General features: G+C 45.0%; 1 protein-coding gene across 5 annotated transcripts in view; it reads left to right on the forward strand.

Annotated features, from left to right (window-relative positions):
* Itga6 (integrin subunit alpha 6) overlaps positions 1–25,921 on the forward strand; it is an 84,909-nt gene that overhangs the window by 44,551 nt on the left and 14,437 nt on the right. For 4 of the 5 annotated variants that reach the window (XM_039104096.2, XM_039104095.2, XM_039104097.2 and 1 more), the window contains 18 exons: positions 1,364–1,488; positions 3,204–3,283; positions 4,651–4,906; positions 7,171–7,302; positions 10,597–10,807; positions 11,566–11,759; positions 11,896–11,984; positions 13,000–13,118; positions 17,511–17,609; positions 17,850–17,911; positions 21,820–21,980; positions 22,118–22,261; positions 24,147–24,262; positions 24,358–24,547; positions 24,639–24,722; positions 24,821–24,900; positions 25,050–25,127; positions 25,215–25,317. In XM_039104096.2, the coding sequence (XP_038960024.1) occupies positions 1,364–1,488; positions 3,204–3,283; positions 4,651–4,906; positions 7,171–7,302; positions 10,597–10,807; positions 11,566–11,759; positions 11,896–11,984; positions 13,000–13,118; positions 17,511–17,609; positions 17,850–17,911; positions 21,820–21,980; positions 22,118–22,261; positions 24,147–24,262; positions 24,358–24,547; positions 24,639–24,722; positions 24,821–24,900; positions 25,050–25,127; positions 25,215–25,317 (2,323 nt within the window). Of the gene's footprint in view, positions 1–1,363; positions 1,489–3,203; positions 3,284–4,650; positions 4,907–7,170; positions 7,303–9,203; positions 9,321–10,596; positions 10,808–11,565; positions 11,760–11,895; positions 11,985–12,999; positions 13,119–17,510; positions 17,610–17,849; positions 17,912–21,819; positions 21,981–22,117; positions 22,262–24,146; positions 24,263–24,357; positions 24,548–24,638; positions 24,723–24,820; positions 24,901–25,049; positions 25,128–25,214; positions 25,318–25,921 lie in introns of all 5 variants that reach the window. The other variant, XM_063282995.1, reaches the window with a different exon arrangement.

A 25,921-nucleotide genomic window follows, 5' to 3' on the forward strand; every position in this document is an offset into this window, starting at 1 on the left:
AATTTTTTTTTCCTTTGTTGTTGTTGTTGTTGTTCCGTTTGCACCTGACTCTGCAGGCTTCTTGCGGCCCAGTGTGGCCCAGTGTGCCTCGCTCTCCCTTCAGAGGGTTTATTGTTTGTTCTCAGCTGTTTTTCCATTTCCAGAAGCAAGGTATCAAAGCTCTGGCCTCCACTTTTCTGTGTGGTCTGCTGTGTGTTCTTTCTCTCTGTCTCTATTGTTTGTTTCTTAGTCAGGCTGACCCTAGAGGTTGTAAACCATGTGACAAGTCAGCCCCTCTGCTGGTGAAAGCAGAACTCTGAGGATCGTGAGTTAGGCTTAGGAGCGGCTCCATAGGGAAAGTCTGGGGTGGAGTCTCACATCTTTTGTGGGAGACTGGTTGATAGGGAGGAGCTTGTGTCAGGAACCAGTGAGACAGAACTTTAAATGAATGCAGCTTCCCCTTGTCAGATGCTCAATAGAACTGAAGAAGAAGAAGAAAAAGGGAAGAGATGAATTGTGTCATAGGCAGGAGTGGGATTCTAAAACTAGATACACTGTTGCAAAGTGTCCCCTGGAGGATACCTGTCTTAGTGAGGGTTTCTATTCCTGCACAAACATCACGACCACCAAACAAGCTGGGGAGGAAAGGGTTTATTCAGCTCACACTTCCATGTCGCTGTTCATCACCAAAGAAAGTCAGGACTGGAACTCAAGCAGGTCAGGAAGCAGGAGCTGATGCAGAGGCCATGGAGTGATGTTAACATGCTGGCTTGCTTCCCCTGGCTTGCTCAGCTTGCTTTCTTATAGAACCCAAGACCACCAGCCCAGGGACAGCACCACCCACAATGGACGAGGCCCTCTCCATCTTCCACCGGCCCCTTCATCACTAATTGAGAAAATGCCTTACAGCTGGATCTCATGGAGGCATTTCCTCAAGGGAGGCTCCTTTCTCTGTGTTAGCTCCAGCTTGTGTCAAGTTGACACACAAACCCAGCCAGTACAATACCTAAGTGGGGTCCAGCTTTGGAAACGGGTGTGTGCCTACCAGACAGGACATGAGGGTTGCTTCCCTCCCAAAGTTGGGAGAGCGAATTGTTCTGTTGAGTCTCGTGTTCCATGCTTGTTCTAGGAAGTGTGTCTTCAGATACCATAATTGCACCCAGCTCCTCTGGGAGGGACCGGCCCACTCCCCCTCTGTTTGGTACCGGGTGTCAATTTGCCATAGCTGTGAGGCCTGTGGGGCCTTTGTTCTCTTCCACCCCTCAGCAGCTTGAAGGATTGCTGGGCTGCATGGCAGAGAAGGGTGCCCAAAGCTCTGGGTTCTGGCTAGACTTTTAAAGTATGTAACATTCAAGTCTCTAAATTCTTACTCTTTTGTCACCAGGTTGCTTGTGGGGGCACCTCGGGCAGAAGCACTTCCCCTGCAGAAGGCGAACAGAACAGGGGGCCTGTACAGCTGTGACATCACCTCCCGGGGACCTTGCACACGAATTGTATTTGATAATGATGGTGCGTTCTGCCCTCACTGTTCATTTGGCCAGCCTGTCTGTGCCACGCTTCAGGTGCTACCAGACAGGACAGGAGACCCAAGCACTTATTCCTGCAGAGACGGCCACTTTTAATTCAGGCTGGACTGTTTATTTGTCCTGAAAATACTTGCTGCTTCTGTTTAATCCCAGTTAAACTAAAATGATGTGTTTATGTTGCCACCTAGTGGTCTGTTGATACTGTTGCAAAATTGAATTCACAGCTGTGAAGAAGCAGTTCGAGGGTTGGGGGGAGTCACATCACTTGCTTGTTAAAGTATTTGGGGGGAAGCCAGGTGGTGGTGGCGCACACCTTTAATCCCAGGATGCAGGAGGCAGAGGCAGGTGGATTTCTGTACGTTTGAAGCTAGCCTGGTCAACAGAGAAGGTCCAGGGTAGCCAGAACTCTGTTATACAGGGAATCGGTCTCAAAAACAAACAAACAAACAAACAATTAGGGAGAAAGACTATTTTGTTTACTTTTCTTTGTTATTTATTTTATTCGTATATTTATTTTGTCTGTTTTTGTGATATCAGGACTACCCAGTGTCTTGTGTATCCCTATTCGAGTACCCTAGCATCAGTTTTCATCTCTGGCCCTGAAAAACTTTGAGAATGGGTCAGAATGGATCAAATCTCCCCTATAGGCTATGGTACATGAATTGATGAGCTAGGGTGCAGCCAAAATAATTTTCAAAAATCTTCAGGAGGGACATTGGTGACTTGACTGCGTGTATGTCTATATGAGGGTGTCAGATCCCTTGGAACAGGAGTTACAAACAGTTATGAACCGCCATGTGGGTGCTGGGAATTGAACCCAGGTCTTCTGGAAGAGCAGCCGGTGCTCTTTACCACTGAGCCATCTCTCTAGCTTCCAAAAGGGTCTTCTAAGCTCCAGACCCTTACCCTTACCTAACCTGCCACCTCTGAAAGGCAAGCTTATTTCCCTTTCATTTTAATATCCCATTTTACGAAGCCTCTGGATGGCTGGAAGTGGAGTCCAAATGTGCCGCCAGCTACTTCACCTGGTTTCCGGTAAGCTGGGCAGAGCCATTAGTGTTCTGAGAAGCTTGAAGGAAACCAAACTTGATTATTGGCCTAAGCAGACAGGCAGACTTGTGTTCACATTGTTGTCTGTATCCTTTAGGGATAACATGTTGTTACTGATTAGGAAATGCTACACGGTAACTGCAGAAAACTTACAAATACACAGATACATGCAAAGAGAACAAAGGCAAAACTAATCTTAGTATCTAGATAGCACCTTAACTTTTATTCTCATTAAGGAAGGCACAAATATGGGCTATGTGGTCGATTTAAGTTGATAATGAAATGATCAATGCTGATGTTTCTGTGCCTTCTCTCTCTCTCCAGTTAAGAAGACAATAATTGAGTCTGTTCTATAAAACATTGAGGAATGAACAGAGAAATACCCACTCTGTTGGTTTAGACACTGTATGTTACAATGCTGTATCAGAGGCATCTGCCTCTCAGTCACACAAGTTTCAAACGTCTCAGGTATAGAGTTTTTATAAAAGATTCAGGCGACTGTGTCTCTGTGTCCTTGACAGAGAAATCAGTGTTCTGGATTAACCGAGTTTCCTGTTCTTAGGTTTTTGTTACCCTGTGTGTCTGTGTAGGCTTTCGGTCACTTGGGCACACTAACTGTCTGCTTGTGTTACCCATGTTCTTCCACAGCTGATCCTATGTCAGAAAGCAAGGAAGACCAGTGGATGGGAGTCACTGTCCAGAGTCAAGGTCCAGGGGGCAAAGTGGTGGTAAGTGTGGAAAAGCGCTCCGTCCTCCGTGTTAGCTGGTTATGGGCTCACTGCAGTGGACACCAAACTCCTGCCTCCGTTTACCTTTTAGCAAGAAACACCCTGCTCTAACACTGGGCCTGGTGCCTAGAATGAGCCAAAGTTTCGAGTCTCCCATGATGCCTGGTAGACTATGAAATGGCTGTGCAATCTGTGTGTCTTTAAAATATCCAGATCCAAAGAACTTACTTAACATTTTTTGAACATCCCGAAAACTGACTGCTCTTCAGACACAAACAAAGAAAAAAAGCAAAGCCAAAAGCCACCATTTCTGCCCTAGGAACCCTTCGAGGTTTTAGAGACAAAAGTTCTGTGCTGTGCGGGAATGATCGTGGATAAAAACATCGCTTTTACTCTCACCCCTAACCTCTTCGGGTGGAAGGCAGCTCGTTGGGTAGACTGGTCTAGAAGCACGTGAGGCTGGAATAGGGTGAACCCTGTGTCCTTCACAGTCCAGTTGCTCTAATAAAGTTTGTACAGAAGCAATGAGAATCTGAGTGAACACTGAGTACACCTCAGGGGCCCGGGACAGAATATAGACTGGGCTTCCTGTAACTAACCCAGACTGGCTTCCATGGAGGGTAATGGTGGAGACCCTGTAGAAACAGAGAATATTCTGTCCTTCTGGACCAGGTAATTCTGCCTTTTAGTAATAGGGAACGGTCTGAGAGCAGAGAATACAAACTGGGACTCAACTGCCAGGAAGGAGATGGTACCAGGAGAAAGAGAACACCTTTGCTTTCGCTGTGTTTGCTTTATCTCCTAAGAAAATACCGTCCATGCTTCTGTGAGAACGTAGTTATTTACAGCCACTCAAAGCCAATTCAATTAAGATGGTGTTGCCCGTGTTTCTGTGGCAGGTGAATTTACAGACGAATTGCCTGTGGGTATGAACTGATGTTTTAATACTTGGAATGGGGCTCTGTTCTCTAAGAGTAAGGCAGAAGCCCTGGGTCTTGTCTTGTTGATGGCCTCTTGGGGTGGGGGGTGATTGGTGTGCTCTGGGATCCTCTCCCAGGATGAGGACACATTTAATCATCTTATTTAGAACCATCCTTTTTATTATTGCTCAGCGATCCGGTTCTGTCAAGTTTTTAAAAAAGATTTATTTATCTGTGTTATGTATGAGTACACTGTCTTTGTCTTCAGAAGAGGCCATCAGATCCCATTCCAGATGGCTGTGAGCCACCGTGTGGTGGCTGGGGATTGAACTCAGGACCTCTGGAAGAGCAGTTTAGATGGTGCTCTAAACCGCTGCGCCATCTCTCCAGCCCCCCAGTTCTGTCAAGTTTTAAATAACAGGCTTTACCATTTGTGCTTTTTGGCAGACGTGTGCGCATCGATACGAGAAACGGCAGCACGTTAACACGAAGCAGGAGTCCCGGGACATCTTCGGAAGGTGTTACGTCCTGAGTCAGAATCTCAGAATTGAAGATGATATGGATGGAGGAGACTGGAGTTTCTGTGATGGCCGATTGAGGGGCCATGAAAAATTTGGCTCTTGTCAGCAAGGAGTAGCGGCTACTTTCACTAAAGACTTTCATTACATTGTTTTTGGAGCCCCAGGGACTTACAACTGGAAAGGTATGGCCTCTGTATTTACAGAAACACGGCAGCAGTGAAGTTTCTATAATATGCCCCATCCTTTAGTTCATTTTAAATGGGCTGTAAGGTGTTTATGGAGGCGGGTAGAATATTAAAACAAAATCTCTACTGTGGATTTTAACAGGAACACAAATGTTTTAGGGTTGGGGGTTTTTCTTCTGTCTGTGAAAGTTGTTAATCTTTTTCTGAAAGAATGTTAATTGGGTTTGGTTTTTGTTGTTGGTTTTTTTCTTTTTTTGTTTTGTTTTGCTGTTTTATGTTTGTTACTTGAAAGGTGAAACTGTTCACTCTGAACTCCGAGTTGAAGTAGATGGTATACACAAAGACCTGTGCTAACGTGGATGTTTTATTGTATATTATCTTAGAAGGTCATGGTCTGCTAAAAGAAAAGCACAGGAAGCTAAAAGAGCAGGTGACTGGCAGATGGGGGATTTTGAGGCAAAAATTGGAGGCAATTTGAGGCAATGCTGGTTGGAGGTATTATATTATGGTAAGAAAAGGAGACACTGGAAGGGGCAGGAATTACCCATGGTTCTGATCACATTGAGTCTGGTGGATTCCTTTAATAAACATCAGTTTCTCTGGAAAACTTAGGACTAGGACAAACTGCCGTATAATAAGGCAGCCTAGCCGCAATCCACAATGATGAGAACTACATCTGGTTTGGGAATAAAACATTTCGAGAAATAAAAATAAATCATAATATTTCCATAAGCCAGGAAAAGTTTACTATGTGGAAGGTTGAGGCCTGAAAATCAAAAATCCAAGGCTTGCCCTGGCACTTTCTGAAGATCCTCAGAATAAAGCGTGTGTGCAGGAGTTGGGTAGGAGCTGGGAGATGGCCCAGTGCTTAAGAGCACATACCAGCCTTGCAGAGAACCCAGGCTTAGTTAGTTCCCAGCACCTGCATCGGGCAGCTCACAACTGCCTGTAACTACACACACACACACACACACACACACACACACACACACACACACACACTCTCCTAGTCCCAACCGTTATTAAAAGTGGTCCTTGAGCCTCGTGTATGCCATTCTTTATAACACTGGGGAGTCATTCCCTTTGTGATAGAATCTTTCATAGACCCAAACCCATCGAGCTGTTTGACCTCACTGAAAGAACACTTCGTATCCAGAAATACATTTGTATCCAGAAATAGTCTTATTTTGTCAGGAGCAGATGACCATTATATTGTAAAACAGGACAATAAAAACACCAGTTAGGTCCATTTTAATTCATGGAAAATATATCTTCTGACTTACCAACTCTGACTTAAGATGTTAATTTATTTATTTTATTTTTTTTAAAAGGTCGTATTGTGATTTGGGCTTAATAGAATGAAGTATTTTTAAGGATTGTAGAATCTCCTAAAGATGAAATTTTTGTTAAAGCAGTTTGAAGAGATGGATATCTTTTTTTTTTTCTTCTTCTTTTTTTTTTTTTTTTTTTTTTTTTTTTTTTTTTTCGGAGCTGGGGACTGAACTCAGGGCCTTGCGCTTGCTAGGCAAGCGCTCTACCACTGAGCTAAATCCCCAACCCCAAGATGGATATCTTAATTTCACTTCACACTACAGAAAAGGAGACTTTGATAGACAATTATAGGAAACAAAATAATTTATTCCAAGTTCAAGTCAGCCATTAGTTTCCCACGTGATTACAAACATTCCATTTTTCATCTAGCTTCTTGGTGTTATAAAGATAGTTTATTAGAATGCATGGGTGATTTTTTAAGATTCTTAGAACAATTTTTTTTCACATAAAGACATGGTCGCTGGGTGGTAATCCCAGCATGTACCAGCGTTAAATCTAATTTTTGCTACTTAAGTGATCTTACCTCTTGACTTACATTTCTTTGAAAATGAACCATCTGAAAGCCAGGCACGGGTGGTAAACACCCTTAACATCAGCATTCAGAAGAGGCAGGCAGATCTCTGACTACAGAGTGAGTTCCAGGACAACCAAGACTACACAGAGAAGCCTTGTCTCAAAACCCTACTACCACCATCAAAAAAAGAAAAGAAAAAAAAAAAAAAAAAGAAAGAAAAAACTTGTATGACCATGTTGAAGAATCTTAAACATCACCTCTTCATTCTCTGTCTCTCCTTCTACATTTCTCTTTCTGTTCTCCCTGACAACATGAGGGATGTTTGTTAGAACCATCTGTTTTATTTTGCCTCATCTTTATTTTATTTTATTTTATTTTATTTTATTTTTTGTTGTTTTCCATTTCATTCCTTTAGGGATCGTTCGTGTAGAACAAAAGAATAACACTTTTTTTGACATGAACATCTTTGAAGATGGGCCCTATGAAGTTGGTGGAGAGACTGATCATGACGAAAGTCTCGTGCCCGTTCCTGCTAACAGTTATCTAGGTAGGAGCAAGCAAGTACCACACCTGTCTCCTCAGACGCTGGGGGACTCTCCTTCTGAGGGCCCGTAGCCTTGGGAATGCGCTAGGCGGGAGCCAGGGGCCTTGTCGCATTTGCTTCAGCTTGACATAATGTGCTCATGGGAAAGCAGGCTGCCTGCTGACTGACTCCTCTGGTCTGAGCTTCCGCAAAGTGGGGCAGAATCTGCCATCACCCCAAAATCATGCTCGCTCGCATTTGGAAGGGAGCTGTGTTTGCTGAGTTGATGGTAGCCTGTGTAACCTGCAGCGGGCCCTTCATGAAGCCATGAGGAAATATCTGGGTGTTCAGGGTAGGCCGAATGGTTCTTCCTCAGCCTCTAGGGCCTCTTTTAGACAAACACTTAAGAGCTCCACTCACAAAGTTACTTTTAAGTATCAGGTCAGGACTTCCAGATCCTCCTTTGGTGATTGCCATTCTCTGAGGCCTGGCCCTGCGACTGGAGTGAGGCTCCATGTCAGAGGGCCCTGTGGGTGGCACAGGGCTCCCCAGATGAGGCCAACCAGGACCCGCTAACGCAGCTTGGAGAACACCCAGATTGTGTCTAAGTGCCAATTCCTTAACTCCTGAGGCTTGTTTGCATTACTAATGGTGTCCTAAATTATTCCTGCACATTATGGTAATTACACAAAGGCTTTTAAAAGCTTTAATTCTTGGTGTGAGTTGACATAAAGAATAATTACTGTACATTTCTTGGAAAAATGTAAAAAATCTTCTAGAGCTACATAGTAACCTATTTTTAAAAAGTGATGGGTGGGGGAATACACACATTCTAGAGATATTACTGGAACAATGGAAGGTTTTAAAATGGGAAAAAAGGGGCTGAGGATTTAGCTCAGTGGTAGAGCGCTTACCTAGGAAGCACAAGGCCCTGGGTTCGGTCCCCAGCTCCGAAAAAAAGAACCAAAAAAAAAAAAAAAAAAAAAAATGGGAAAAAAGCTGCTATGAATAAACACATCTAAACAGTATGCTAGAGTAAACATACGTGTAAGCTATTCTAATTGTGCAAATACACATGAACAGTACTGTTACTTTAAAAAAAAAAACCCTTACTGATTCATACACCATTCCCACCCCCTGTACAAACTAGATAAGACAGCATCAAAGAGAACGTTTATAGCAGCAGGTTATAAAACACCCATTCTATGAGTCAGATTCTATGGACAGTGTTTTACTTATCTATAGTATTATTAAAGATTGTTGTCGCCCCTCCCTGTGTTTACTGAGGGAGCTTAATTTTCTACCTCAAGGTCATGCCATTCATAATTTCCCAAGCAAGGGGGAAATACTCAGGAAAATGATGAATCCAGATGATGGCTGGATATTGGCTGGGTGCATGAGGTCTGTTAGTGACCTTGTGGGACAAGACACTGAGCTATGGTCTTCAAGGAAAATAACAGCAAACTAAAAGTTGCCATGGGCATATATTAGGCAGCAAGCTCTATTTAGGGATGTGTGCTATTTAGGGATTATTTTTTGATGGGGTACATCTAATATTACTTGCTTTGGTAAACAACCCAACAGCCTGGTCCTTCAGATGCCCCTGGGGTTTATAAACACAACCCCTGGTAGAACGCAGGGGGATATGAACCACTTCGTTTTTGTTCTCAGACACCTTTGCCTCCTTTGGAATGGGCTTCCTCAAAAGTAGAAGTCTGAGAAAGAAGTCAAATGTATATATATGCTGGTCTGTGAGGTTTCTCATTTTAAAAGATCAGAGGGTGTCGGGGGCAGTGATCCATCCGCCTGAGCCTGTACCAGCTAGCAAGGAGCGCCGCTTGTCGGATGGACACAGTGCCCCGGTCCAGCTCTCACCAAGCTTAATGGTTTTTCTCCAATCTCTCCTATGCCATGCACGTGACCAGGCCTGCTGTTTTTGACCAGCCTTTCTTATACAGACCCCGATCAGTTTGTTTATAAAACACGGCCTCCCAGGGAGCGGCCTGACACGTCCCCTGATGTGATGATGAATAGCTACTTAGGTTTGTGACCTGAGATGACAAATGAATTGCCTTGCTCGTGGTCATTTAAAAATCGTTTTTGGTCCATACAGAGCATAAATCTTCTTATTTTCTCTCCCATTTCAAGTGAAACACATACGAAAAGCATGCTCGACTTGCCAGGTGGTTTTCAGCGCTGGGTTCAGTTATGTCCTCCCTGCTCTGAACTTGGGGCTCATCATATTTTCAGTTCACCTCACAATTTGAGAACTGCAACAGTAGTGGTGATGCTTTTGATAAATAAAACCCAGCAAAAGGGGTGAAGTTAACACCGGCCACTTTCATAGAGGGAGATGGATCCGTTTGAAGAGTTTTGGCAATGGGTAGTTGTTCTGTCTGCTTTCCTAGCAAACCTCAGTGTCACCCAGAGTGCTGCTTTGTGCATTATAATTGGGCATTCCAATGCGGTCTACCCATTGAACAGTATGTCACCGATCCAAGTGACAGCTTACTCACCTCTACTGTTGATGCGAGGTTCTCAAATGACTGAATCACCATGCATGGTTTGTTTGCATGTTTGTGCCTGAGAACTGACTTGGTCCAAAGTAATGAGATGCTACCTATTATGTGTTAGCAGTGTTAGCATTTGCTCTTGCCTGATTACCAACTAGACAGAAAAGTATAGATGCTGTTCATGTAAATCACTGGTCAACGAAGAACCCTGTAACGTACTGAGCATATGACGTAGCATTCCCAGGGGACTTCAGTATCTGGCTTTCTCTTTCTTTGTCATAGTTTTAATATCAAAATAGGATTTGAATTGATTTTTTAAAGAGTTTTTTTACTCTTTCTTAGTCTATGTATTTATTTCTTTTATGTGAGTCCACTGTCGCTGTCTTCAGACACAGCAGAAGAGGGCATCAGATCCCATTACTGATGGTTGTGAGCCACCATGTGGTTGCTGGGAATTGAACTCAGGACCTCTGGAAGAGCAGTCAGTGCTCTTGACCCCTGAGCCATCTCTCCAGCCTCTTGAATTGATTCTTAAGATGGTTGAATAGTTCACAATTCAAGCTATACAAGTGCTAAATAGCGTAAAACTTTTTTAAAAGTCTTCATATCTATAGAAAGCAGTAAAAGTGCTATAGCACTTTGCTTTTGACCTGTCAAGTCCTTTAGCACTGTGACCCCTGTAGTAAATGTAGATGTAGATGGGAGATTGTGTGGAGAGGTGTGTGGGGATCCAGAGGGAAACATTATTTACCACATTGGTATCCTCCTAATGTTCAGGGTTGATATGAGTCTATTGTTTTTCTAGGCTTTTCTCTGGACTCAGGGAAGGGTATTGTTTCTAAAGATGACATCACTTTTGTATCTGGTGCTCCAAGAGCCAATCACAGTGGGGCTGTAGTTTTGCTAAAAAGAGACATGAAGTCAGCACATCTTCTCCTTGAGTATATATTTGATGGTGAAGGCCTGGCTTCTTCGTTTGGCTATGACGTGGCGGTGGTGGACCTCAATGCAGATGGGTAAGCGGATCTTTGTTACTATGTCCAGCTAATGTTGCTGGTGACTGGCTTCTAGAGAAGGACTGTGGATTAGTTGGTTAAAAAAAAAATGCCTTACTATCCTGTCCAGTCTTCATCATTGATTGACAGCTGACATTCATCCCCCCCACCCCCACCCTTGTGACACAGAATAATGACCTTTTAAAAATTACACTTTCACCTGAGTTCACTTGGGGAATCATAGTTTCTTTTTTTTTTTTCTTTTTTCTTTTTTTCGGAGCTGGGGACTGAACCCAGGGGCGCTCTACCACTGAGCTAAATCCCCAACCCCAAGTTTCTTAAAGATTTAAATTTGGAGAAGAAATCACTTAGGGAATCAGCATCAGCTACGTGACAGTCTGTGGTTTCTTATGGGGAAGGGGGCAGCTGTCGAGCATCCCAAGTGTCTCACAGAAAGTTGGAAGTGGTGACCGTCACTGCCTAGAGGACTCCTAGTTCTTGAGGCCAGCTGGAAATGGTAATGGAATGGCAGATCCTTTCTGGAAGTGCTCCTGTACTGTGCCTCTGACTCGAGGGACTACCTTTAAATCGCTACCCTCACCATTTCCTTGGCCTATCACAGATCTTCTGTTCAGTATTTTGATTGATGACACGCGAGTCCCTGATTGGAGGCCCTCTCTGTTGTGCTGTGTTCCTTGGAGCCTATATTGGTAGTAATTTCCCTATGCCTTTTGGCACCTTAGCAGTGGTCCCTAGCTCTCCCCTTTGCTGTGTTTTAGGTGGCAAGACATCGTTATCGGAGCGCCACAGTACTTTGACAGGGATGGCGAAGTCGGGGGTGCGGTGTACGTCTACATTAACCAGCAAGGCAGATGGAGTAATGTGAAGCCAGTTCGTCTAAATGGGACCAAAGACTCGATGTTTGGAATCGCAGTGAAAAATATCGGCGATATTAATCAAGATGGCTATCCGGGTGGGTGATAGGTTATGAAGTGGTTACCATTCGTAGAAAGTGGGTGGGTGTGCCTAATGAGCACTCACAGCATCTTACTTTAAGATGCTGGAGTATTTTTTTAAATAATAACTTGTTTTTAATGTAATGTCAATAGATATTGCTGTTGGAGCTCCCTATGACGATCTGGGGAAGGTTTTTATCTATCATGGATCCCCGACTGGCATAATTACCAAGCCAACACAGGTAACCAGATGACCTCTTTAAAATAGTGTCAGCCTTTTGCCTGTATGTAGCTTTAGGTAACTCTTCAGACACATTTCAGTTTCAAGTATTCAATAGTGTGAATTTAAAAATAATATTTATTTATTTTACTTCTAATTATGTGTATGAGAGAGAGGAGGGAAGGGAGAGGGGGAGAAGGGAAGAGGGGAGAGATGGGTAATGGGAGGGAATACTCAGGAGGTTGGGGGTGTCAGATCCCCTGGAACTAGAGCTGCAGGTGGTTGTGAACCTCCTGGTGGTGGTGGGGAAGGCGGGGAAGAATAATACTGGGGTCCTCTGTCCTCTGGATGGACAGTCTGTGCTCTTAACCACTGAGCCATCCCTCAAGCCTGGCGTCAACTGCACAGTATCCCTGGAAGAAGGCTCTGACACACTCACACAGAGGCAGTGACCTGCTTGTTTTAAAAGGTCTCAGCTAAGTTAGGAAATCAGGGTAACCCGGAGTGAAGACCGTTCGACCCAGAGATCGGGAGGAGGTGACCTGTACTGCTTCCCTTAGCAGTGTGCTTGAACAGGATTGAAACAGGATTGAAACAAATAGAACATCGTAATTACACAGAGAATTCAGACCCCAAGGGTTCTAACTTGTTCTGAAAATACGACTGGAGGGGGCAGTTAGAGTTGGTTTTAAACTACACTGATTAACTTAATAAACAAACCAGGCTTTTATCCTTTGGAATACTGGGTGACTCAGATGGCTTTGGTGAAACAAATCACATGGATCTGTACACCTACAACGTAATATAATAATTATGTTCATCAGCTTTTGTTCTAAATGAACTTTATCTTGTTCTCTCTCTGTTTTCTTTGTTACTACTGGTGGTGACAGGGACCCCAGTCCCCGCTCTGTCCGTCCTGGGGAAGTGCTGTACCGCGGAGCTGCCTCCCTGGCGCCTTTGTGTTTTTCTCTCAGCTGTAGCCAGGCAGCTCAGTTAGTGGCCCAGCGTTCATTCTAATGCCTGTGCATGCGTTCCAGGTTCTTGAGGGTACAACGCCTTTCTTCGGCTACTCAATCGCTGGGAACATGGACCTGGACAGGAATTCCTACCCTGACGTTGCTGTGGGTTCCCTCTCAGACTCAGTAACTATTTTCAGGTGTGTGCTGCCGTTGACTTTGGTTAAACAAGCTTCAAAATGATCTTACTCTGTTGTTTTTGTTTATTCATTTTTACCTATTTATCGAGGCAAAGGCTTGTATAAATTTGAAGGTTTTTTTTTTTTTTGGACGGGATATAACAGTAAATGATAAAAATTATGTAATTTCTTGCTAATACTGAACTGATTTGGAGTAAAAATGTGTTGGAATTAATGGAAAGTGTTGCTTCCTAAATATATCTTTAAAACCTTTCTTCGAGTCTCGGGGATATGACTCTGGCTTCAAGTCACTTGCCTGGCACTGCTGGGCAGGCATAGCAGCCCCTCCTGTAATTCCAGCCCTGGAACGGATTCCTGGAACTAGCTGGCTAGTAGTTCTAGCCTTTAGGTAGCTCTAGGTTTAATTGAAAGTGTAATCAAGGAATCTCTGGGTTACTCTGAGTCCACACTGAGCAGGTGTCGAGCTGTAGGAAGCCTTGGGTAGGGAAGTGCAGTCCGAGGACTGGACACAGCCAGAGCTGATGTGGTGGGTCCCCACAAGGAGTCTGGGGTGGTCGGATTCTCAGACTCTTGGGCACCCAGGCACTTCTGGGATGCTACAGAAGAGCTGAGAACGGAGTGAGGGCCCAAGGGGCTGGGCAGCTGCAGGCTGCAGGCTTGGTGGTGGAGATGGCTTTCTTCAGATTAGACTGCAGCTCTGTAGACGAAGGCCTCCTCTGTCGCTCCCCACAGCGGATCCCAATGAAAAGAGGCGGTCTGTAATTTTAAGGCATTTATTGTCATGGTGGAAAGTAGATGATTAAAACTGAGAACCCCACTTCTCAGAGTGGGCCTGAGATTAAATAACCTTTTGCCGGGAGGAGTGTCTGGGAAGGACAGGTTATTGACTAAACCTCCAGGCCTTTAGGTACCTCATTATAACGGAGATCTGTCTTGAACCTACGTGACCTGTGGGGCTTGGAGCATTGCCCTTATGTGACTGGTGGTCACAAATCTATGGAGGGCTGAATGCTAGTGACCGACTTGTTTTCCTGAGAGTCAGGCAAAACGCCTACCGTCCCTTTCAAGGTCACAGGGGTTTCACACCTCCTCAACCAGGAACCAGGGAGCCTTTTATGGTCCCACAGGCAATAAGGTGCAATGTAGTGTCCTGTCGTGGGCTCAGAGCTGCCACTGCCCTATGGGTGTACAGGCAGCCTCTGCAACTAAAATATCATCTTCCTCCAAAAACGCCCCAGGAGAAGAAACCCACCATAGGATACTTTCATTGGGGTGAGACATGCTTTTGATGTGCTGCCCAGGCTGGTCCTAAACTCCTCAGCTCAGACAGTCCTCCAACCTGAACCTCCCAAGTATCTTTGAAATTAGCCATGTGACAGATAAGCCAATCAGTCTTGCCTTGTGCATGAAAAGACACACTTTCTGTCGTGCTTATGCGCCATGTCCCGTAGGTGTTACATGTTTTAAATACGGAAATTAAAGCAGACTCACAGCCAAGTGTGTTCAAATATTTTGAAATGTACGTCCTAATGAACAAATTAATACTATGATATGCAAAACCCTGGATGGCAACTTATTTTAAAATGCATGAATAAGTACAATAAGTAAAAAGATATAGTGTGCTGTCAAAACTCAAGAGTGCATCTAGTCAGTGTCCTGGAAATCCACAGCTGTCTGAATGTATGATAGGATAAGGTCACTAGGAAACGTGGGGAGATGGGGTATGTAGGAGTAGTCAATGCTCCTGGTGCCTGCCTTCCCGGTGAATGGGCTTGCACCCTCTCCAGCTACCAATAGATAGATTCCAGAGGGTTGAGAGAGCTATCTGGGGTTTGGAGAGCATTTTCCTATTAAAAACAAGCTCCCCAGGGACCTGGCTGGATCCTCATGGTAGTGAAACGATATACTCACTCTTAGTTCTGGAGGGAGCAGTGAAGGTGAGAGGTGAGCCAGACTCTTCCCATCCTGCCCCTCTCCCTCCATGCACACAGCCACCAGGCGCTGGTGCTCCTTGTGCCTATGACAGGCTCAAGCCAAAGCCTCTGCTGTCTTCTTCTGTCTACACCAGAGCCAGAGAAGAGCATAAGGGAGAAAGCTGTTTTCAGGTAAAGAGCAGAACCGAAGGGTAGGACTTAGAATATTGTTTGTGGGTTTGAAGCACAGCAGAGATGAGGAATGGTTAAGGGTTCACGTTTCTGTTTGCAGAGATACTGTGGGGCTTTGTTAAAGACAGAGTCTAACCATGTGCCCAAGATGGCCTCAGCCTCCCAACGGCCAAGATAGCAGATGTGTGCCACCATACCCAGATGTTAATCTGTTCTTAAGGTGGAGAACGGAAGATTCCAACACAGGGAAAACACCTGTTAGCAGCCACATGTTAGGTGTCTCAGTATAAATCTTTGGAGGTTATTAAAATTATTTTTCATTAAAACATGTGCATTCACCCCACCCCACGCCCCGTTGTGGCTTTCCCAGCTGTGGTGGGATGATCCTCTTGAACTGTGGGCCAGCATACGTTGCTTGGGTTGCTTTTGTCGTGTTACTTTATCCCAGTAACGGATAAAGTGACAAATGCTCATAGCCTGACATAGAAGCCCACAAATGCCGAGAATTAATTTGGAAAGATATGGAAGGCACACGGGGGAAAAGGAAGGCGCATGTTTGTATTATCTAGGGTTCCTTAGAGAAGCAGCACCAGTGGGAGGAATGTGTCTATGTTAAGGAATTCATTAAGTCAGCTTACACTGCAACGGCAACAGTAGCTGAATCACACCTGAGGCTGGGGACCTGGAAGTTGCTCTGTCCTTGAGGCTGGGGCTCCCTGCCTCCCATGGTAGCTGTCACTCACTAGGAAGGGGAGAAAAAGGAAAAAAAATGTGCAATTAAAACACATGTATTACCGTACGCCAGTGAATAGCTTTTCCCAGAAAGACAGAGGTAGTGAACGCTGGCCTAAGTGTAGACAAAGGCGTTGCTTACATTGGTGAGAACCATCCTGGAAAGCAGTGTGGAGGTTGTTTCTTTAAAGAAAGTAAAGGAACTTCCTATGAGCCAGCAGATACATCAGCTAAGGAAGTGAAAGTTGCAAGAGATTCCCACACCTCCATGTTTATTAATTACAGCGTTTCTGGAAACAACCTAAGCGTCAGCTGACGGATAAAGACAATGTGCGTATGCACAGTGGGGACGCAGTTCAGCTATTAAAACGAAGTCCTCGGGGCTGGGGATTTAGCTCAGTGGTAGAGCGCTTGCCTAGGAAGCGCAAGGCCCTGGTCGGTCCCCAGCTCCGAAAAAAAGAACCAAAAAAAGAAGTCCTGTCATCCTATGGTGTGATGGGGTTAGACACTGTGTTAAGTGAAACAAGCCAGGCACGGAAAGACAGTGTCACATGATCTCACTCACGGGTGCAATCTAAAATCCCTGAACAACAGTTCGGCTGGGTGTGGGAGCTGGGAGGGAGAGGAGGGGAGGTGGATTGGTACGTATCGAGTTGCAGACAGGGTCTCACTGACTGGCCTTGAACTTGTATAGTTCAAGAAGTCTTCACATTTACAGTCCTGCCTCAAGTTGCTGGAATTGCAAACTTGTGCCATTATGCCTGGCTCTTTTGTATACGTTTATATATGTGTGTATCCGTTTTTGGAAACTAAATAAAACAAAGTAATTTGTTTATCTATGTAGTGAGGCAGATTCTTGTTAGCTGGCCTGGAACTCCATATATAGGCTAGACTAGCCTGGAGTTTATAACATCCTTCCAGCCTCTGCTTCCTGAGGCTTTGAACACACATGTTCGTGGAAGCTCTGCTGCTGGGGATTTATCCATAAGTAAACTCAAGTGTAAACGGATTTCTGTACAGTGTTGTTAGCATGGCTACTGGTGATGATTGATTACATAGAGGCCATTACATTGTCGTAGTTAAGCATCACAACAGGTAATGAATCATATTTATATGTTAGGACGAGTTCCCTCCCCCAGATGTTAATGAATGAGACATACTTCCACAAAGAACAGTTAACATTAAAAAAAAAAAAAAGCTCCTATTTGAGAATATATTTTTATATTTGACAGTAGGCGGTTTTCGTAACAGAAACAGATAACATGTCTGAAAAGAACTTGCACGATCACTGGGGTGAGAGTGTGTTTAATGGAAAAGTATTTGCTTGAAGACATTGCATGCATTAGTATGGTTTTTAAATATAGTACAGTCTTAGTACTATAATATTGTTTATACCCATTAGTTGATTGGTTCCCATAGTAGGGGAAGAAGTCAAACCTACACACATCTTTCTTCTGTGGTTTTAAAGAGGCAGGGCTGTTGCAAATACTGCCTGATGTGTGAATGACTCAAAAGATAACAAAAGGCCTTGGTGGGTTTTCACTCTTGTTTACAGATCCCGGCCAGTGATTAACATTCTGAAAACCATCACAGTGACTCCTAGCAGAATTGACCTCCGCCAGAAATCCATGTGTGGGTCACCTAGCGGGATATGGTGAGTCCCTCTTGTGATTCTGGGGGCCAGCTCAGTTCTCAGCTTTGTGATGACTTGTTTGACCTGACGAGCCACTGAGAAGGTGTGCTGGACAAAGGGGTGAGCCGAGATGCTGTCCGGCGGACATATTGTTTACTCACCAGTGGGCAGTGGGGACACTGGAGGGCTGGGGACAGACAGGGTGGGGTCTTCCACTGCTACAGTGCATCTTTTAAGAAATATGTGTTTGATTTTATGCAGCCTCAAGGTTAAAGCCTGTTTTGAATATACTGCGAAGCCCTCCGGTTATAACCCTCCAATATGTAAGTGCCCAGTGCATTAAAAAACAAAACGTTTTCTCTCTGCCAGGTTGAAAGTTCCGTATAAATAACAGGAAAACAAAACTGCAATGGCCAAAGTGAACTTGTGAAGTCTTGTCTAGAGGATGAAGTCTGTCTGTGGTCTCCCCTTTAATCAGGCGGGCGAGGCATGAGGAGAGAAGGGAGGCTCTCCACTTGGTCCCCATCGAATTTTCCAGAGCAGATGGTCTGGGACGGAATGCCTTGGGAAAACACTTGTCTGCTGTCACAACAGCTTCTTCCTTTCAGTCTCTGAAGAACGCTGTGGAAAATTGGTTGTGTGGTTGTGTGAGGTGGTGGGAGGCAGTTGTGGAAAGATAGCTCTGGGAGCCAGAACGCAGCTGCAGCTGGCACACGTGCCAAGTTAACCAGCCTCGCTGCCCCTCCCACAGAGGCTGCTGCCCCATCACCCAAGCTGTGCTCAGTACAGGACCTTGAGGGCCTGAAGGCTTGTCCAAAGGAGCAGAGACCTGGCTGCTGCTTCTGGCTTCAGCTCTGGCTGACTCACAGCAAAGGACAAGTCCTTGGCCCTTGGGTTTAATTTTCCTGTCAGTTAAAACGATGCCCCTAAGTCATCATTGTCTAGGGTTATGAAGCTGATCAAGGAGAAAAGCAGATGGAAGGCACTTTGTCTTTTAAATGATTCCACTTCCTTTCTCTGGTACTCAGTGTAGGATTTGCATTGGTGCATATGTGCATTTGAGTGTGTGTGTGTGTGTGTGTGTGTGTGTGTGTGTGTGTGTGTATGCATGTACTTACATGATGAACAGCATGTGCATGCGTGTGTAAGTATGTGTGCACATGTGTGTGGAAGTGAGAATCATCTGCAGGTGTTTTCTGTAATTGCTGGCTGTCCACTTTTATTTTTTGAGATAGATCTCTTATTAAAGTGAGGCTCGTTGCTTTAGGAAAGCTGGCTGTAGGTGAGCCCCAGGGCTGGGCTGATAGGCACAGGCTACCATTCTTGGATTTTCATATGGGCTCTGGGGATCCAAACGTATGTCCTAAGGATTATACAGTAGACACTTTGTGATTGGAGCCATCCCCACCTCCCTGGTACTGAGGTGGCGGGCATGTCACTGTGTCTGACTTTAAAATCAATACTCTGGAGATTTAGCTGGTCCTCATTTCTCATGTTTTCTTGGCACTTTACAAACTGAGCCATTTACCCAACCCCCAGTTGTATGTTTTCTAATGATAAGCAAACACACACCTTCTTCACCTCGATGCTTTTTACCTGCGTTTGTAATGAACTCAAGAAATGAAAATAAACTCGATTCTCGTGCTGGGAGAAGAACTGAGAAAACATTTTTTTGTTCCTGTTTCCCCCCCTTAAACCATTGTTTGAGGATAGGTGTCAGATCTCACTGGTGTGCTCATCCAACAACTGCCTTTATAGAGAGAGTTACAAGCTTTCTCCTAGCCCTACTGCAACATCTGACACTATGTGTGTCTCTTTTATAGTATGCAGCCACTCCATTACCTGGGTGTTCGTTGATGCCTGTGATGGGTGGACCACTTCACTTGGAGGAGCTCTCTCATTGTACCTCCACAGTAATAGGAAGTTTACAGCGAAGTAAACTGCAGAAGTGTAATACACTCAGAATCATACCCCACTATCCCACAAGTAGGCTTACTGTTGGACCGTGATATTTTAGCTTGGCCGTCCTCTTGTGGGACGTCACATACAGATATTTATAATTGAGCCTTAATGAGTTTTCTTGGCTTGATCCTCAGAAGGTCAGCACAGGTGACCTGCAAGGATTTTAAGATGATGTGAGTTGTCTGGAGGTTACAGAAGGTCAGCGTGGGTTTGGTAGATAAACGGTTTTAATGCACCCACACCCTCCTGTACTTTTGCCACGAGGGGCACTCAGCATGGGCGCTTTCATCTCTGGTTCATTGTGAAGTTTGCAGGTCAGTGATAAATGGATGATGTCAAGGCTGCAGAAGGCCAACAACGAGAAGCATTCCGTTTGGCAGCCGTGACATTTAACAATATCTCAGATGGACAGAGAAATTGCTATTGAAACTGTCAGTGCTTCTACATTTTGGTCTTACCTATGTGAATAGATTACATCATTACACTGTGTGTGCAAATGCACATGCATCAGTCACACCCTGCATAGGGTGGCATAGGGGCCAGGTACTTCATTCCACCCACCTGTCCTGTAGATATTTTCATCAAGTGTTGTAGTAGTTGGTGGTGAACAAGAATGATGCAGTCTTTGTCCTTAGTTTCTCTACACTGGAGGACAGGAAGTCTCAGTGTAGTAGTCTCTGAGGGTTTGGAGGCAGAATTTTCTCAGTGACTCAGGAGGAGCCATGCAGGCTTTTTGGATAAAGCCTGGGTCAAGATCTGAAGAGGGATTAGGGCTTAGTTAGGCAGAGCTGGGGAGGGTAGAGAGGAGGGGGAGAGGGACCAGTGCAGAGGGGGAAGGACAGTGAGAACTGGCCCCCAAGCTTCAGTATAAAGCAGTCAGCTTTTGTGTGTCAGGTAGAGACTTAGAGCTGTGGATGCTGCTGACCCTTGCTACATGGTTTTGAACTTCCGTTCCGATGCTTACGAAGAGGACATTCACACACAGCCTCATGGGCAGGAGTGTAGGTAGCTCCCTTAGTAGAGTGCTTGCCTAGTGTGCACAGAGTCCTGTTGTAACTCTAGCATCGGTTCGACTCCAGCACTGTATAAAACCAGGTGCGATGGTGCATGCCTGTAACTCTAGCACCCAGGATGTGCAGGAAGGAGAAATGGTTCCGGGCAACCAGGGCTACATGAAATCTGTCTCAAACAAGCAACAAACCCTCAACAAGATCTCTTTCACCCTAGCATGAATGGTAGAATGCTTGCTGTCTCCATTTTCTGGAACAGAGTTTTTCCTGGAGGCTGTTTGCTGTGCCTGACCTCCTGTGCACGCTCCTGTGCACGCTCCTGCGCACGCTCCTGTGCACGCTCCTGCGCTTTCTCTCCTCTGATGGTTTTAGCAAGTGCTTAATGAATGTAAGTGATTGAAGTATTGGCCCATGAGAAGCATAATTAGTAGCCTCATCCAGTGACCCAGTGAGGAATGCATTCCAGAGTCCAGAAGTGAGCTTCTGACGGCCAGATCTGGCCTGCCTCCAAGCTGCATAATCCGAGGCACTGAGCAGCCAGCCACCTCTGCTGCAGGCTACAGACTTACGTATGAAAGCTGGGTTATGCTAAACACCTGGCTTCCAGCTACTGAAAGAAATGTCAGTCCAATTTGTCTGTCTGTCCATCTGTCTATCTATCATCTGTCTGTCATCTATCATCCGTCTATTGTCTGTCTCTCTGTCTGTCTATCTCTCTATTCATCTATCTATCTATCCACCTTTCTATCTGTTTTTCCAGACAGACTCACACTGTAGCTGAAGCTAGCTGTGATTTCATGGCAGTCCTTCCCTTTGTTCCCAGGTGTCTCTGTAAAATGCAAATACCAACCAGCTCAGCTTGTAGGAGCCTGCTTTCTCAGACACCTTTTCAAATAGCAAAGACCTAAGGTCGTGGAGGACAGGCTGAAAGAGTCCTGAGGCAGGAACATTGGCTATTTCCAGTTATCTTTAGTACTCTTTGAGTTCCTGAAATTCAGCCAGAAAGTGATTGGTTCCTAGCTTCAGCAGAAGAAGGTTCTAGCTTGTTCTTGAGCTCCCCCAGGTGGTCCAGTGAGAATTTAACTTTAAAATAGTAACAGCGTTGGGAAGAAACAAGTTGGATTAAACACCTCAAAGGTCCCCAAATTCTGAGAAGCAAAGGTTATGGGGCGGAGCGCTGTAAAAGAACTCGTTATCTGTTGCTCAGGGGGTGCGTAGATGCCCTTTAAGCTAACACCATTTTGTTCATCCCAACCTAGCAATTTTGGGTATTCTTGAAGCTGAAAAAGAAAGAAGAAAGTCAGGGTTGTCGTCAAGAGTTCAGTTTCGAAACCAAGGTTCTGAGCCAAAGTATACTCAGGAGCTGACCCTGAACAGGCAGAAGCAGCGGGCATGCATGGAGGAGACGCTCTGGCTGCAGGTGAGTGTGTGGCACCCGACCAGGGCTCGGGTGTCCTGGGGGACGCTTGGTTTCTGAACCTTCATCTCTGCGCTGACATCGTTTTGGAGGTCCGTTCGCATTTGAGCACACTGACTGTGTCACTGCGCCCTTTGCAGGAAAACATCAGAGACAAGCTGCGCCCCATCCCCATCACGGCTTCTGTGGAGATCCAGGAGCCCAGCTCTCGACGGCGGGTGAATTCACTTCCAGAAGTTCTTCCCATCTTGAATTCAAATGAAGCCAAAACAGTGCAGACAGATGTGAGCTTCTTGGCTTTCTCTTTTGCCAGTGTTGGGTTTGTTTTGCAGGCCACTTCCTGTGGCAGGTATGTATGGCCAGGTGTGGTGGCCGTGTGTGTGCTTTTAATCCCAGCACTCGGAGGCAGAGGCTGGAGGATCTCTGTGAGGTCAAGGTCAGTGTGATTTACACAGCAAATTTCAGACCAACCAGGGTGCAAGGTGAGACCTTAAGAAAAAATAATCAACAAAAACACTTCTTCTTATTTCTATGCACATAATTGGCCTCTGAGAAGTTGTCTCTCAAATTGGCAGTGAAGATTAAAAACCTAAGATGGGTTTTGGGGATCAGATTTCTTTTTCTTCATTGTTTTCTTCATTGTTTTTGGTCCCTGGTACTTACCGAGACTATAATTAACCAAACTTCATTCTCCTGTAGTTGACATACTTTATTCTACTGAGAACAACACAGTATGATACGTGTCTATTATTAAAATTAAGGAATAGAGTAAAACTTAGCAAAGCAAAAAAACCCAATCACAACGAAATACTTCAGTGTCTAATGCAGCTTAGTCATTATAGGAACGTGTATTCCGTGGCCTGCTGGATATGTCGTATGATATGGGATGTGTGCGCTAGGACAGAGTAGAAATGAGCCTAGTGAAGTATGACATCTTGATCCGGCATTGTTGTTGTTATTACTGCTGTTGTTGTTGTCATCGTCGTCATCATCTTTTTATTTTGTTTTGAGACAGGATTTCTCTGTGTAGCCCTGGCTGTCCTAGAACTTGCTCTGTAGACCAGGCTGGCCTCGAACTCAGACCCACCTTCCTCTTCCTCCTCCTGAGTACTGGGATTAAAGGCGTGTGCCTCCACAGCCTGGCTATTACTAGCATCATCTTGGTCACTGTCTTGGTGCTGGGAATTATACCCAGGGCCTCCCAAATGCTTAGCACGTTTGCTGTGACACCACGTGCTAGCTGTCAAGATCCAGTTGGTGAATGCAGATGTGGCTGAGTGGGTAGAGTGCTTGCCTGGCACAAAGCCTTGACTTCATCCCCAGCACCACATAAAAATGGCAAGGTGGTCCATGCCTGTAATGCCCACACTTGGGAGGTAGAGACAGGAGGACCAGAAATTCAGGGCCATCTTTGACTATATAGCAACTTTAAGGCCTGCCTAGGCTACCTGACACACTGTCTTCATAAAAACCAAAACCAAACCGAAACAACAACAACAACAACAAAAATCCAGCTACTGCTGAAATGGTAACTGAGGCCCCGGTACAGTTCCTTACCCTTAGCTTTGAAAAAGAACTCACTGCTTTCAATCTAACGCTACCCTTTGTTGGTTGTTTGGTCACCAGTTAGGATTAGTCATGTTTTTCTACCCTTCGTGTCTTGTGATGTGAAACACTGTTACTGTGTTACTAGTTCTTGTGCACAATTCCAGCTCCTGAGCCAAGTTAAACATAACAGGAAGAGGAGAACTTGTTCCTAATTAGGTTTTCCTCATCTGTACAATGGGCTCAGAAGGATAGGGTCTCTGTAGAATGTTGTGACGGTTAAATGAGTTAAAATATATAGCTCACTTCAGGGAGCATAGGGCCGTGATACTGAAACAGCTCCCCTTCAAGGGCTCCCCTACGTGAGACCATGATCTGATCAAGCCAGAATGAAAAGTGTCTAAAGCCACACAGCCCAGCAGGTGTCAGAGGTGGGTTTGGAACTCAGATTCCCCGAGGCTTGGTGGGGGCTTGTGCTCTGCTGCACCCCACCGCCTTGACCTGGTCAATGTCACTTTGATAGAGTAGGACCCAGGCTGTTTGACAAAGGAGGGTAAAAGACCACAGGGATGCAGACTGTGAAGACCTTTAGGAACTTACATCTTTGTGTTTGCTTCCCTCCAGGTCCACTTCTTAAAGGAAGGATGTGGAGACGACAATGTCTGTAACAGCAACCTTAAGCTAGAGTATAAATTTGGTACCCGAGAAGGAAATCAAGACAAATTCTCTTACCTTCCAATGTAAGAATCACAAGCAGAAGTAATAGACCTCTAGACTTTGGTTACAAAAGGAACCGAACGTGGGTTGATTGTCTCTTTCTCTTCCTTTTTAATAGTCAGAAAGGCATCCCAGAATTAGTCCTAAAAGATCAGAAAGATATAGCTCTGGAAATAACGGTGACCAACGGCCCTTCTGATCCAAGGAATCCCCGGAAAGATGGTGACGATGCCCACGAAGCCAAACTCATCGCAACGTTTCCAGACACCCTGACATATTCCGCCTACAGAGAGCTGAGGGCTTTCCCTGTAAGTGTTTCTGAGGAAGCAGCAGGGAGGGAAAGACCAGTATCACAGAGCACAGGAACAAGCCATGACCCCAAAGCCTTTTCTGCCGTAGGAGAAGCAGCTGAGCTGTGTTGCCAACCAGAATGGCTCCCAAGCTGACTGTGAGCTCGGAAATCCTTTCAAGAGAAATTCCAGTGTAGGTGATGCCTCCACACCCCGCTTTACTGTTCCGAATACCAGTGCTATGCCCGGAGGCCCAGCCCTGGGTAACAACTCTTCACATGTATTTTTCAGGTTACTTTTTATCTGATTTTAAGTACCACCGAGGTCACCTTTGACACCACAGATCTGGATATTAATCTGAAGTTGGAAACGTAAGAGTTACTTCAACCCTTCCATTCTTACTTTGGGAGAACCCTAGAGCTGCTGAATTAGCGCTGATCTAACTCATAAAAGAAATGTAATTGTAATGAGAAAGCTGACTGTTCAAATAAAACCCCATTGTTTCCCCTTTCATTTTCAGAACAAGCAATCAGGATAATTTGGCTCCAATTACAGCGAAAGCAAAAGTGGTTATTGAATTGCTTTTATCGGTCTCTGGGTAAGTGTTGTGTTTGGCATAACAAATCAATGTTTGAAAGAACCATTTATAATTCTCACTGAAACGGGTGTTTTTTTAATTTGACAGAGTCGCTAAGCCTTCGCAGGTGTATTTTGGAGGTACAGTTGTTGGTGAGCAGGCCATGAAGTCTGAAGATGAAGTAGGAAGTTTAATAGAGTATGAATTCAGGGTAAGGTCGACCCATCGGTCCCAGACACGATGTCGACATGTCGTTTTAATCAATGATCAGTCGCAAACATCTTAAGGAAACACTCAGTTGAGAATGTTTGCCTGTTTTGAGACAGTGGAAACCTTATCCTCCCAAGTAAAGAGTAGTAACTTTTGGGAGTTGTAATGTGCATGCAGTATGGACAAGAAGTAACCCTTAAAATTTCTTTTCCCTCAGAGTCTATAGAACAGAAAAAGTTCTAAGTTAATTTGTAGTTGACCTCAGAATGTGCAATTCATTTCTTTCTTTGTTAGAAAGTCATCTTTCTGATGCTCTTGTCTGAAGGAATAGTCCCATTTACTTCCCTCTTGCAGGCCCAATTTTGTGGTGGTGGGAGGAGACTTGGTATCTGCCAGCAAAGGAGGCAGACAGATGGCGGGCTCAGGGTGGGCATCCACAGCGACTCCGGGTCCAGTTTAACACACTGAACGTGGACTTAGGTCAGCGTGGTGCAGATTGAGTTCCTGAAATGCTGGTGGGCATTGAGCTTAAAGCCCGAAATGGCAAGAGTGGACATGTCCCTAACCCAGCACGCTAAAGAGGCACGGTCTCTCAAGGAATGCTG

This window comes from Rattus norvegicus, chromosome 3 (assembly GCF_036323735.1).
Source record: "Rattus norvegicus strain BN/NHsdMcwi chromosome 3, GRCr8, whole genome shotgun sequence".
Taxonomy (NCBI): Eukaryota; Metazoa; Chordata; class Mammalia; order Rodentia; family Muridae; genus Rattus; species Rattus norvegicus.